The sequence below is a fragment of the Hyla sarda genome, chromosome 4, assembly GCF_029499605.1.
Source record: "Hyla sarda isolate aHylSar1 chromosome 4, aHylSar1.hap1, whole genome shotgun sequence".
In the NCBI taxonomy this organism is placed as follows: domain Eukaryota; kingdom Metazoa; phylum Chordata; class Amphibia; order Anura; family Hylidae; genus Hyla; species Hyla sarda.
Window position 1 is genome coordinate 275,438,865 of NC_079192.1, and position 14,326 is coordinate 275,453,190.

A 14,326-nucleotide genomic window follows, 5' to 3' on the forward strand; every position below is an offset into this window, starting at 1 on the left:
CCTTAGGGCACATTCCCACACTGCGTATTTGCTGCGTATTTGCTGCTGCGTATTTTATTTTCTCTGTTGAAGTCAATGGGTAGGAAAATACGCAGCACCAAATACGCAGCAAATACGCTGCAAAATACGCCGTGTGGGAACGTACCCTTACAGAACATTTTTCACTAACAGCTATCCAACAGTGTCTGCAGCTCTTAGCAGCAAATAGAGGTGACAGATTCCCTTTAAAGGGGTATTATTATTATTTTTTTTTTTTATGGTCCCAATGACATTAAAATATCAAACTAACAGTTAACTCTACGACCCCATGCTGATCCCTTGTTTAGACTTTTTTTTTTTTCTGGAGAGGACATTGTGTGACCATCGCAGGCGGTGAGCTGCCTCTACATTTATTGGCTGTATTCTGGGCATCACTTCTCAGTCATAGTTGCCCTGATACCCAAGACCGCACTGATTGGCTGTGGCGATCACCTGACATCCTTTCCAGAAAGGAGACCAGGGTGCAAAATGGAGCTTGAAAGAGATGCTTGGGATCGCAGAGGTAACTTAATGTTAATCGGCTAATTATTTTCTTTTTGAATTTCTTTTTGTATTGTCCACTGTGCTATCTGCTGACACCTGATGCCCATATCAGGAACTGTCCAGAGCATGAGAAAATCCCCATAGCAAACCTATGCTGCTCTGGACAGTTCCTGACACGGACAGAGGTGTCAGCAGAGAACACTGTGGACAAGACAAAAAACACATTCTGAAAGAAAATAATTTCCTCTGTAGCACACAGCTGCTAAAAAGTACTGGAAGGTTAAAGATTTTGTAATAGAAGTATTTTCCAAATCTGTTTAACTTTCTGGCATCAGTTCATAAAAAAAAAAAAAAAGTTTCCACCGGAGAATCCCTTTAAACAGGATCGGCTGCTCCCCACCAGTGGAGCTGGGAGTTCCGGCTGGCTGTCAGAAGGGATGCAATGCATCACAGGATGTGACGTGGGCATTCTCGTGACGCCTCCCGCATGCGCCAATAGCGGTACGGGGATATAAAAGGACGCTGCTTATTATTGTCCCCCACCTCCTGAGGAAGACAGCGAAACACGTGTCGAGGTGGTGGTGGGGAGCAGCCGATCCTGTTTAAGTCCAGCATGACCAGTTCAGGTAATACCATGTGACCAAGTAATTTATGATTTCATTACACATAGACTCAAGTGTACTCTATATCAGGCTAGGACTGTTCTGGTCGGCTGCCCCTCACCTTTTTGTGGGTGCATTTTAAGGGTGGGTTGATTTTAGTGGGAGGTTCCTGTCGTAATTGTATATTCATGTTGCTATCAAAGGGTTTGTACATTTTGGATATCTTTTTGATGTTTTTGGTATTTTTTGTAGTGTAGGTTTATAGGTTTAGTATTGTTCTGTACCGACACTCATTTTTTAGGTGGTGTAACTGCTAGAAGTTGTAGGTTGGTATACTATAATTCATTATGAAATGCTTGGGCATTTCATAGAATTCATAGTTTTAGGAGCCACTGGGAATGGGTTAACTAGTCATCAGGACAGTCTCTGACGTATCTCTCCCTTTGTGAATATAGGGAGAGAGGTTTCACTTAAAGGGGTATTCCGGCCAAAAACATTTTATCCCCTATTCAAAGGATAGGGGATAAGGTGTCTGATTGGGGGGGGGGGGGGCGATCTCCCTGCAGCACCCGCATTCTATGCAGGTGCTGAATCTCCAGTTTCGGAAACCTCCAGGTTTCCGGGACTGGGGACGTGACGTCACGCCACACCCCCTCCGGAATACCCCTTTAAGGCTGATGGAGAGAGGCTGCATTGACTGTCCCATGGCTATTTACCCCGTTCCCGGCAGCTTTTAAAACACTGTTTTAATGTGAATCATAATATATCGTAATCCTGCTCCCTGTCCGTGTCATGCTTCCTGTGTTTCAGGCAGCATTAAACCGCTGCTGGATCTCTTTTGAACTGCATTTGTAAGATCTATTTTGGTATCTATATGATAACTGGTTTATAATCTTTATAAATGCTCGGACATGGTATAGTACTCAAACTGCTAGCTGTTATGACAAAACATTACCCATTCTCCAGCAAAGCCCTGTTAAGTGTCCTAGCAAAGTAAAAGCAGGAGTCTAAAAATGTATTATGTGAATGAAATTATTACTTGTATAGAAAAAGTAATAATCTCATGGTTGCTTTGTTTTTGTTTATATTTCTTTAAATCCTGTTTAAAAACCAGAACTAATTCTTCTTAAATATTGGTTGAAAAAAATCAGTATAGCTAATTCCCTGTAGTTAAAATTATTTCAGAATCTGTTTGTTTTTACTGAATAGAATATTTATAAAACTTGCTTATTTGTTCCCTACATATAAATCTAGGAGTCAAAATACAAATTAAGAAAATAAATTCCGTTCAAATACATGAAACTAGCAAATAAAAGCACAGCTGACAGCTGTGTAATCTATACCACTGGCCCAGAAAATTTACAATCAATTCTATTCCCTTTTTTTCACCATTTAGTCCAGGAATTTCCCTAAGATATATTTATATATTTTACATGTCACAAAATGAATAGAGCACTACTTACCGTAGATAGAAGATATGATACCATGGTGCCAGTTTCCCAGAGCCAAATGTCCACAGATTAAAATATTGAAAAAAAAATTATATAGTAATTAAAAAGTTAAATGGTGTGTTTTATTTCCTCAGACCCACATACAACGTTTCAGTTCCTCCTGGTACTTTGTGCTTCAAAGAGGTTCCACAAGGAACTCAAACGTTCCATGTGGATATGAGGAAATGAACCACTACAGTTTATTTCACTATATTGCAGTGCTGCGCCATTTAACTTTTATAGATAGTGTACATTTTTTTTTTTTTTTTTTATTCAAAATTATTTCTATAGTAAAAATTACAAACTTTGAATATTTTTTGTAGCCATCTAGCAATGTTTGTATTACGCTGTAGGAATTATTTTCTAAATATATATACAGTCTTGGCCGTAAATGTTGGCACTCCTAAAATTTTTCTAGAAAATGAAGTATTTCTCACAGAAAAGGATTGCAGTAACATATGTTTTGCTATACACATGTTTTTACCCTTTGTGTGTATCAGAACTAAACCAAAAAAGGGAGGAAAAAAAGCAAATTGGACATAATGTCACACCAAACTCCAAAAATGGGCTGGACAAAATTATTGGCACCCTTTCAAAATTGTGGAAAAATAAGATTGTTTCAAGCATGTGATGCTCCTTCAAATTCACATAAGGCAAGTAAGGTGTGGGCAATATAAAAATCACACCTGAAAGCAGATAAAAAGGAGAGAAGTTCACTTAATCTTTGCATTGTGTGTCTGTGTGTGCCACACTAAGCATGGACAACAGAAAGAGGAGAAGAGAACTGTCTGAGGACTTGAGAACCAAAATTGTGGAAAAATATCAACAATCTCAAGGTTACAAGTCCATCTCCAGAGATCTAGATTTGCCTTTGTTCACAGTGCGCAACATTATCAAGAGGTTTGCAACCCATGGCACTGTAGCTAATCTCCCTGGGCGTGGACAGAAGAGAAAAATTGATGAAAGGTGTCAACGCAGGATAGTCCGGATGGTGGATAAGCAGCCCCAAACAAGTTCCAAAGATATTCAAGCTGTCCTGCAGGCTCAGGGAACATCAGTGTCAGCGCAAACTGTCAACATTTAAATGAAATGAAATGCTATGGCATGAGACCCAGGAGGACCCCAATGCTAACACAAAGACATAAAAATATAACCTATCTAAAGCAAAGGACACAGAAAAAGATGAAGAAAATAAACAACTCTTTATTGATATACACATTAAAATAAATATTAAAAGGACCAGCAGCAGTTAGAAAAAAGTCGCAATTCCAGATGACCAAAGAATTATAAAGTCATCACTATATAAATATACTAGAAATATGTACACATATATAATGCCCAAACAATAATCCCTCTGAAGGGGATCTTATATAATCAAGCTATAATAGCATATATGCCATAGGGTATACAGTGGGACCCAACTATAGTAAACGAATATTGCATAAAAAGTAATTGTGGAGTTGTCTGCTCAAGGAATATATAGGATAAAAAATGTGGATAGGTGTGCTCATAGACCAAGAGTCTCTTATTAGTAATTGTTTAGAAATTTCTGTGATCTGGATGAGGCTCTTTACAGCTTGGTCTCTGAGCACACCTGTCCAAATTTTTTATCCTATATATACCTTGAGCAGACAACTTGGTGGTACAATTACTTTTTATGCAATATTCGTTTACTATATTTGGGTCCCACTGGATACCCTTTGCATATATGCTATTATAGCTTGATTATATAAGATCTCCTTCAGGGAATATCCTTTGGGTATTATATACGTGTACATATTTCTAGGATATTTTTATAGTGTTGACTATATTATTCTTTGGTCATCAGGAATTGTGATTTTTTTCTAACTGCTGCTGGTCCTTTTAATATATATGTTAATGTGTATATCAATAAAGATTTGTTTATTTTCATACTCTTTTTGTGTGTCCTTTGCTTGAGAGAGGTTATATGTATTGTGGTATGCAGGGGACACAGACTGCTTTCTATGTCGGTTCATAGAGACATAAAAAAGCAATACTGCATTTTGTTAAAATGAACTTGAGTAAGCCAAAATCCTTCAGGGAAAACGTCTTTTGGACAGATGAGACCAAAATAGACCTTTTTGGTAAAGCACATCATTCTACTGTTTACCAAAAAGGGAATGAGGCCTACAAAGAAAAGAACACAGTACCTACAGTGAAATATGGTGGAGGTTCAATGATGTTTTGGGGTTGTTTTGCTGCCTCTGGCACTGGGTGCCTTGAATGTGTGCAATGCATCATGAAATCTGAGGATTACCAACCGTTTTTGGGTCGCGCTGTACAGCCCAGTGTCAGAAAGCTGGGGTTTGCATCTGAGATCTTGGGTCTTCCAGCAGGACAATGACCCCAAACATATGTCAAAAAGCACCCAGAAGTGCTGGAGAGTTCTGAAGTGGCCAGCAATGAGTCCAGACCTAAATCCCTATGGAGAGATCTTAAAACTGCTGTTGGGAAAATGCGCCCTTCCAATAAGAGAGACCTGGAGCAGTTTGCAAAGTGAGAGTCGTCCAACACTCCGGCTGAGAGGTGTAAGAAGCTTATTGATGGTTATAGGAAGCAACTGATTTCAGTTATTTTTTCCAAAGGGTGTGCAACCAAATATTAAGTTAAGGGTGCCAATTATTTTGTCCAGCCCATTTTTGGAGTTTGGTGTGACATTATGTCCAATTTGCATTTTTTCCTCCTTTTTTTGGTTTAGTTACAATACACACAAAGCGAATAAACGTGTATAGCAAAACATGTGTTACTGCAATCCTTTTCTGTGAGAAATGCTTCATTTTCTTGAAAAATTTCAGGGGTGCCAATATTTACGGCCATGACTGTATATAGATACATACATTGCTACATTTGTAAACCTTGAGGCTAGTTCACACTAGCCTAATAGAGATGTATTTTTTTTTTGTACATTAAAGGGGTACTCCTGCCCTAAGACATCTTATCCCCTATCAAAAGGATAGGGGATAAGAGGTCTGATCGTGGGGGTCCTGCCGCTGGGGACCCCCTGCAATCTCTCATGCAGCACCCACCTGTGTGAACCCCACGCAGCCGTCACTCCCCCTCCCATAGACTTGCATTGAGGGGGTGGGGTGTGACGTCACACGGGGGCGGAGTTGTGACGTTGCAATACTCCGGCCCTGTGGCCGTAACGCTTAAGACTCGGAGCCTCCAGCACTGCATGGAGCTCACACAGGTGGGTGCTGCATGAGAGATTGCAGGGTCCCCCAGCAGTGGGACCCCCGAGATAAGACATCTTATCCCCTATCCTTTGGATAGGGGATAAGATGTCTTAGGGCCGGAGTACCCCTTTAAGGCAGCAGGTCACAGCCTGTAGGCCTGATGACCCAAACTGCCGTAATTTGACGGGACTTGCATAATATGTATTTAAAAAACGTGTGTATAAGGCTAGTGTGAACCCTGCCTAATAAAAAAAATTTTTTTTATATTTTTTAATATTCATAGTGATGCAAACATCTCCATCCATAGGGAAATTGTAACTTTATAACAAACTGACACTTCATTTACTAAACAGGAAAATAGGCCAAAACAGAAGACCAAGATTTATTACATTGCCAAGGAGATCATGAGCTCGGAAAAAGTGTAAGTATAACCTCCCCTGTAGACATTTTTCTTTCTTTCTTTTTTTTTTTGTCTGTTTTATCTTTTTCCAAGTTTAATCCATTATTCTTTCTTTTGAACAGGTTTGTTGATGTCCTTAAGCTCCTGCATATAGTGAGTATATTACAAATTCAAATGAACAATGTTTCCCCCCCCCCCCCCATAAAGAACACTAGGGATCCCAGGGCAATGGCAATAAGCGAGAAAAAAAAGACCCTTGTATGCTGAATAAAAGATGTCATTTCAGTCTGCTGCGCAGTCTGTGCAGGGACAGCTGTTTTTGAGTTTGCTGAGCCTGTTGGCTTATCACTAGTATTACATCAGGAGGAAATCCAGGACTGCAGAGGAAGCTGAGTGCTTGTAAATATATAATAAAGTTTATATAAAGCTTTAAATCCATCACAACAGCTGCAAAAGGTGTCACGCTGATGCTATTATGGAGATTACAAAAATACAGACCAGCAACCACCTTTACATACAAGACTGGAGGCAGTCTGTCTGGGGCACGCTGGTGTTTTTCCTGTAAATGTTCTATGTGTATTTATTAAAAACAGGTAATAGGAAATCCCATTTATTTCAGTGAAGTGATGATGTAATGCTCAATAACAGTCTAGGGGAAGATGGTTTACAATCTATGTGATCATCTTTCTTTGATGTATTTCATTCATTCATTATTCTAATGACTGTAATGTAAAAAATCTAATAATGTAATTTATGCTACTCTTATTAAAAAAATAGGAGGGCTGAAAACTATTTATAGTTTATCAGATTGCAATCCAGTTTTAATGCATTAAAAAAATATAACAAAAAAATACATGTATATACTTAGACTTATATTGGGATTGACTCTGGTTTTAGTTGGAAGTTAGGCAGTCCGGGGTCCTGGTGCCATCTGTCACATAAAGGAACAATAGAAATGGCATTTTATTATGGCCTTTCTTACAAAATACTCTATACTCTTACTAGTTTTATGTTTTTATGACTGACTGATAATCCAAAATATCTGACTAATCAAGTATCAACAGAAATGTTACTGTGTTTAAAATAGCCATATGCTATGTAAAGACGGCCATCCAACTTCAACATCTGTCAGCCTAACACATAAAACACAATTGGTCGACAGCTATTACTCTCATCCTTACCATACACATGCATGCTCGGTTTAGTTCAGCATACAAGTATTCTTTATGGGAAGAGGGCAATAAAAGTGCTTTCAGTGGTTAATTCCCTTGAGAACAAAATGATTGGGTGTTGAAATGTGTTGAAATTCAATGCACACAATTCTTTTACACCCCCAAAACATTGTCTGTTGTGGAAGAATCGGCAAACCACAAATACATATTACTAGTATTAGTCATGCCAAATAAGGGTCTATTCACGCGGCAGAATTTCCACTTGCGTAATTCCGCCTCAAGTTAAAGCCCATAGACTTCTATGGGATTGCGCACTCCCATTCACACATCTGAATTTCTGCTTGTGGACTTTCGCTAGCAGAATTACGCAAGCGGAAATTCCAAAGTGTAAATGGGAGTGCGGAATCCCATAGAAGTCTATGGGCTTTAACTTGAGGCGGAATTACGCAAGTGGAAATTCTGCCACGTGAATTGACCCTTATTTGGCATGACTAATACTAGTAATATGTATTTGTGGTTTGCCGATTCTTCCACAACAGACAATGTTTTGGGGGTGTAAAAGAATTGTGTGCATTGAATTTCAACACATTTCAACACCCAATCATTTTGTTCTCAAGGGAATTAACCACTGAAAGCACTTTTATTGCCCTCTTCCCATAAAGAATACTTGTATGCTGAACTAAACCGAGCATGCATGTGTATGGTAAGGATGAGAGTAATAGCTGTCGACCAATTGTGTTTTATGTGTTAGGCTGACAGATGTTGAAGTTGGATGGCCGTCTTTACATAGCATATGGCTATTTTAAACACAGTAACATTTCTGTTGATACTTGATTAGTCAGATATTTTGGATTATCAGTCAGTCATAAAAACATAAAACTAGTAGAAGTATAGAGTATTTTGTAAGAAAGGCCATAATAAAATGCAAAGCTGGGAATGTAGTAAAAACATAAACTCGGGCCTTTACAGATTTTCTCTCTTCTGTCTTTTGCTGTTGCTGCTGAGAAATAATTTCCTGGATTATCAAATGCTAGATTAAAGGAATTTCATTGTTTTAGTTGGGGCATATAATCGGATCCATGTATAGTCCCATACAGGATCAGACAATATTATGTATAATACCTAAAATAAGAAGATATATAAATGAGGGTATAATGTAAGACAGCGCTCCATTGATCCGGCCCCCTAGCAGTGTGTAGGTATTCTATTTGGTGGCTTTGTGGTGAATCTATTTAATGCTTGATTAGCAGCAATAAATCCTAGCAGGAAACACGAAGTAATGAGCGGCTCGCCATTCAACTTTCCTGTTTTTCAGGAAACGCTAGAGGTTTTTTTCTTCTTCTCCTGCAGTAACCACAAATACAACAATCTTATTTTATGTCCCACAAGTCACTATTAAAATAAAAGAAAACATGGTGGAATAGACGTTAATGCATATTGTGAAACCTGAGTGCGTTCTAGGAAAAGCACTGAATAAAGGCCCCAGTGTTATGAGGTTGTCAGCATTCTGGAGAATAGAAGGGGTGCAGTAGAGTGTAGGCGAGTCAAGGCATGATGAGGACCTGGTAAATTTCAGTCAACGTCTGTTAATGTTTTCATACAGAAAACCTCTAGTGAAAATTAACATGTACAGCTTATACCTTTACAGATTTTAAATGTTATATTGTATTACGTGATCATTTTTAAAGTTTAGGGATACATTTGATTTGATATGTGCTCATTGTATAAAGCTGTTATGACCAGCCAAAGCAGCTGCTAACTGTACTGTAAGCTGTTAACTGTTTCCCCTGTACATGTGATACTTGACACAGGACACTTATTGATTTTCCATATTGACTTCAGTGGCAAAGTTGGAATTGGTAATAAATCTATAGACTTCAAGGTAATACAAGACTGCAAAAATTGTTGAAAACCTTGACAAAATTGTGTTAAAACCGCCTTTAAGTACATTTACAGTGACGACATTGTTTGCCATCACTGTAATTGTTCCCTTAAAGGGGTACTCCACTGTCCCAGTGTTCGGAACGCGGGGTGTGAGCTGCTGGGGTCGTGACGTCACGGCCCCTCAATGCAAGTCTATGGGAGGGGGCATGGCAGCCGCCACGCCCCCTCCTATAGACTTGCATTGAGGGGGCATGGTTGTGACGTTACGACCCCCCGTTGGGAACAAATGCACAGACATCTTCTCCCCTATCCAAAGCATAGGGCAGGCATAGGCAACCTTCGGCACTGCAGATGTTTTGGACTACATCTCCCATAATGCTTTGTCAGTATTTTGGCTGTGAGAGCATTATGGGAGATGTAGTCCAAAACATCTGCAGTGCCAAAGGTTGCCTATGCCAGGCATAGGGGATAAGATGTCTGCCTTTGCTTGGAACCCCGTCAATCTCTGTGCAGCTGGGTTGCCATGGCCCCCTCCATGCCCCCTCCATTCATGTCTATGACAGCTGGTGTAACTTTTTACTCCAGGAAATAAAATACCAGTCATTAAAGTAAAATGAATGGCCCCCTAGTCTATGAAGAGAAAGAGAAAAAAGCTATACTTACTTTCCTCACTCCCCTGCCACCTCTGCTCTCACGGCTCTGGGCCCGCTGTGCAGCACAATCGGAGTTTGAGTGGAATGAATTGCCACTAATTGGCTAAGAAGGCATATGCATGTGCCAACCCTGATGCCAGGAAGCATTTTGCAACAGGCCTGAAGCTCTGTGATAGTGGTAGCAGGGGTGAGAGGAAGGTAGGACTAGCTTTTATTATTTTTCTTTCTAGCACCTGTCTGAGCACAATTTAGAAGTAACATTATGTTGCAAGGTTGCTTATGTTTTGGTTTTATATTTGTTGAGTAGTAAAGTAACTGCATACAGCAGCCTGAGGGAACATTGGCTAAATTATGGCTGTCCTGAAGTGTCCGCAAGTAAAAAAAAAAATGTCCAGGAATGAAATTGGTGTCTGGAAAGTCATAGCACACTGCTTTCTTTGTACATGAGCTGACTTAGCCAACATTGAAAGTAGGTCTTTTCTTGTGTCATTTTCTTGTGTCATTTTAGTCATCTGAATGCGACTCGGCTTCATATGGGTCAAATAAAGTAAAGATGGCAAATTATTATCAGTCAGTAGAGCTTAATTTTTATTAAACTGTATTTTTTATGAACTGACAGGATGTCATAGGATGCCTATAGTCATCAAATGTTGAAATTGGAGCAAATTATACATCAGGGGTGACTTATCAATAGTGTCCTAGGATACATGCATAGTTAAATGGGTACTCCGGTGATAAACATCTTATCACCTATCAAAAGGATAGCGGATAAGATGTTAGATCACTGGGATCCCGCCGCTGGGAACCCCCGTTTTTCAGCTGCAGGTCGCTCGGTGGCTGATGACGGGTCGTGCAGGGGACAGAGTATCATGACATCATGGCTCCGCCCCTCATGGTGTCATGCCCTGCCCCCTCAATGCAAGTCTATGGGAGGAGGCATGATTTGTGTGTTTATTTTTTAAAACTATTAAGGTAGGTATAAAGCAGATTTAATATGCATTTCATGTAGTTTGTCCTTTACAAACATATGGGAAAATATGTAAAATTGAAGCATTTATAAAGTTTTGAATATAAATGTATAGGTTATAAACATCACCTAACCTAATGCACAGACATTTTTTTCACACATTTACACTTGTTTCACTTTTTTCTACCTAATTTCTTTCCTTTTCTTCACCCCATAGAAGTGTCTCAGTGCTCTAGTATGTTCTATTAATGCTCAGCATGTACTGTGTCTACGTAGAGGAAATGGCTTTGCTCAGACCAGGGTTTGTTATCCTTACTTTGGCAGGATTTCCGCTATGCTGTGGCTCAAGCTTCCAAACATCTCGGGAAGCCAGTGATTGAAGACAAGATCCTAAATCAGATCCTGTACTACCTGCCACAGCTGTATGAGCTGAACCGAGATGTGCTGAGAGAGCTAAAGGAAAGGATGTCTCAGTGGTATGTTCACATGTTTTGAATAAACCCACAAAAATTTTAGTAATTTACATAAAAAGTTTTAACAACATATCAGGCTTCTGGAGTTTTTTTTTTTTGTTATTATTTTATTTTAATTATTTATAGTTTGTAAAACAAATACAAATGGCCATCAATTTTAGTAGAAACAAGCATCCACATTTTATGTTATTTCTTATTGAATTGGGGCAAAACTTATACTTTGGATAGACTGACAAAGATTCAAAGAACATGAAAGAGGGAACGCTGGTGTGAGGAGTGCCCCTCCAGGCATTGCATTAGGCAGAACGCTGTGTTAGCTGAGCATGTATTGTTCCTTTACTGACATAAAGAACAAATACACATTGTTGTCTATCTATAGATTAATCAACACATGAATGAAGAATAAAAATGCCTGTTTTACTTTAATAATTCCTTGGTAACATTGAGATCAGTTCCATTGTGACTTTGACTGTTCTGTAAGGCTGGGTTTACATATATCAGGCGTCGGTCATAATTTCTGATAGAAACTGATGGCAGAACTGATCCCATTCATTTGAATGGGACAGTTACAGGGGTGTGGAAATTTAATAAAAAAACTACTTGTCCACGGGAGTAAAACAGAGCAAAATCTACTTATCCCTCATGACGATCCACTTGTCCGGGCCAATTTTTGCTTTTATACTTTTATATATTTTTTTTCCTCCTTTCCCTATAATAGCCATAACTAACTACTATAATGATACCTTAAAATGTTTCCATTTTTCCAAAACAAAAAAAAATTATAATATTGGTGAAGTGAAATTGAAATAGTAAAAGATAATTTGGCAAATTTGGTGGTTTTCTTTTCTACGCCATTTACCTTGTGGTTGAGATAACATGTTATTTTGATACTGTAGGCCGCCTGATTACAGCAATACCAGATTTGTATAGTTTCTGTCATGCTTTAGTAATTAAAAAAAAAAATCTGAACTTTTTGGAATTTTTTTAAATTGCCATTTACTGACCCCTGTAGCTTTTTGTTTATTTTCTTTTGCATACAAGGCTGTATGAGGGCTATTTTTTTGCGCCATAATCCTTTTTTTTTTGTATCAGTACCATTTTGGTATTTATTTTACTTTTTAATCGCTTTTAACTTTTTTTTCTGGGATATTTTAAAAATAGCATTTCTGTGGTTTGGTATTTTTTTTTACATTTACATATTTTACATAATATATATATAATGTTATATTTTAACACCTTGCCACAAAACACCGTTTTTAAATGCCCTGCAGCACAGAAGGGTTATGAAGCGAGCTCAGGAGCTGAGCTCGCATCATACCCACATGGTCCTGGCTGCTATCAGCAGCCAGGACCTGTGGCTAATGCTGGACATCGCCGTTCAGGCAGATGCCCGGCATTAACTTTTTAGACGTGGCCAGCAAAGTTAATTGCCGTGTCTAAAGTGAAAGTGAAAGCGTCCCAGCAGCTCCGTCAGTAAAATCGCGATGTGCCGATCAGCTAGGATGCATCAGGAGGGGGGCTTACCTGCCTCCTGCGCGTCCGATCGGGAAATGATTGCTCCAAGCCTGAAATCCAGGCTTGAGCAATCAGCCGCTGATAACACTGATCAATGCATTGCAATGCAATGGCATTGATCAGTGTATTGAATCAATGTACTGCATGTTATAGTCCTCTATGGGGGCTATAACATTGCAAAAAAGTGAAAAAACAAAGTTAATAAAGATGGTTTAACCCCTTTCCTAATAAAAGTTTGAATCACCCCCATTTCCCATTAAAAAAAAAAAAAAACCTGTGTAAATAAAAATAAACATATGTGGTATGGCCGCGTGCGTAAATTTCCGAACTATAAAAATATATAGTTAATTAAACCGCACAGTCAATGGCGTACGTGCTAAAAAATTCCAGAGTCCAAAATAGCATATTTTTTGTCACTTTTTATACCATAAAAAAATGTATAAAAACCGATAAAGAAAGTCTAATCAAAACAAAAATTATATTGATAAAAACTTCAGATCTCGGCGCAAAAAATGAGCCTTCATACTGCCCCATACATGGAAAAAGTTATGGGGGTCAGAAGAGGACAATTTTAAATGTATAAATTTTCCTGCATGTAGTTATGATTTTTTCCAGAAGTACGACAAAATCAAACCTATATAAGTAGGGTATAATTTTAATCGTATGGATCTACAGAATAATAAGGTGTCATTTTCACCGAAAAATGTACTGCGTAGAAACAGAAGCCCCCCAAATTACAAAATGGCGTTTTTTTTCTTCCATTTTGTCGCAAAAGGGTTTTGATTTTTAAAAGGTAAGAAGGAAAAAACGAAAGTGCAAAAACGGAAAAATGGCCCGAGAGGGAAGGGGTTAATTATTCGTACAACTACGCACGCATTGATACCAAATAGGTTTATTTTTATTATGTTTACATGTTTTTATATAGGAAAAGTGGGTGATTTGAACAAAAAATATGGAAGGGATGTGTGTCTTTTAAACTTTTACTTAAACATTTTCTTTTTTTATACTTTATTAGTCCCTTAAGGGACTTTTAGGAGGAATCATTCAATTCCTCATACAGATCAATAGAGTTCTATTGAACTCCATAGATCTGTGTGCTCTGCGATCCATTGATAGAGCCTAGTCCAGCCAGGCTCTATCAATGACAATGCTCGGACACCAGGGAAGCAGAGGTAATCCCTCCGGCTACCTCTACAGTGGATCCCCCCCCCCCCCCCCCCCATCGTGCTGCAGGGGCCTATTAGCGGCAGCCCCCAGCTACTGAAAACAGCTTGGGGGGCTGCAGAATATGGAGTGGGCTGGAGTGGGAGCCCGCTCCATATACCCCTCTGAGCGCCGCCGCGCTTGTCGGGGGTTCCATGTCTGGCCCTGCTTGCCCAAAGCAGCGCTAAGGGCCTGAAAGATTCACCTGCCCGGAACTGCATGTCCCGGGCATTTGGCAATAGAATTTC

The 14,326-nt window shown here is 39.1% G+C and overlaps 1 protein-coding gene across 1 annotated transcript in view; it reads left to right on the plus strand.

The window, feature by feature from the left end:
* Positions 1 to 14,326, plus strand: part of FGD6 (FYVE, RhoGEF and PH domain containing 6) — a 91,433-nt gene that overhangs the window by 40,014 nt on the left and 37,093 nt on the right. The window contains exons 4-6 of the mRNA XM_056574319.1: positions 6,165 to 6,232; positions 6,334 to 6,364; positions 11,212 to 11,363. Of these exons, the coding sequence (XP_056430294.1) occupies positions 6,165 to 6,232; positions 6,334 to 6,364; positions 11,212 to 11,363 (251 nt within the window). The remainder of the gene's footprint in view (positions 1 to 6,164; positions 6,233 to 6,333; positions 6,365 to 11,211; positions 11,364 to 14,326) is intronic.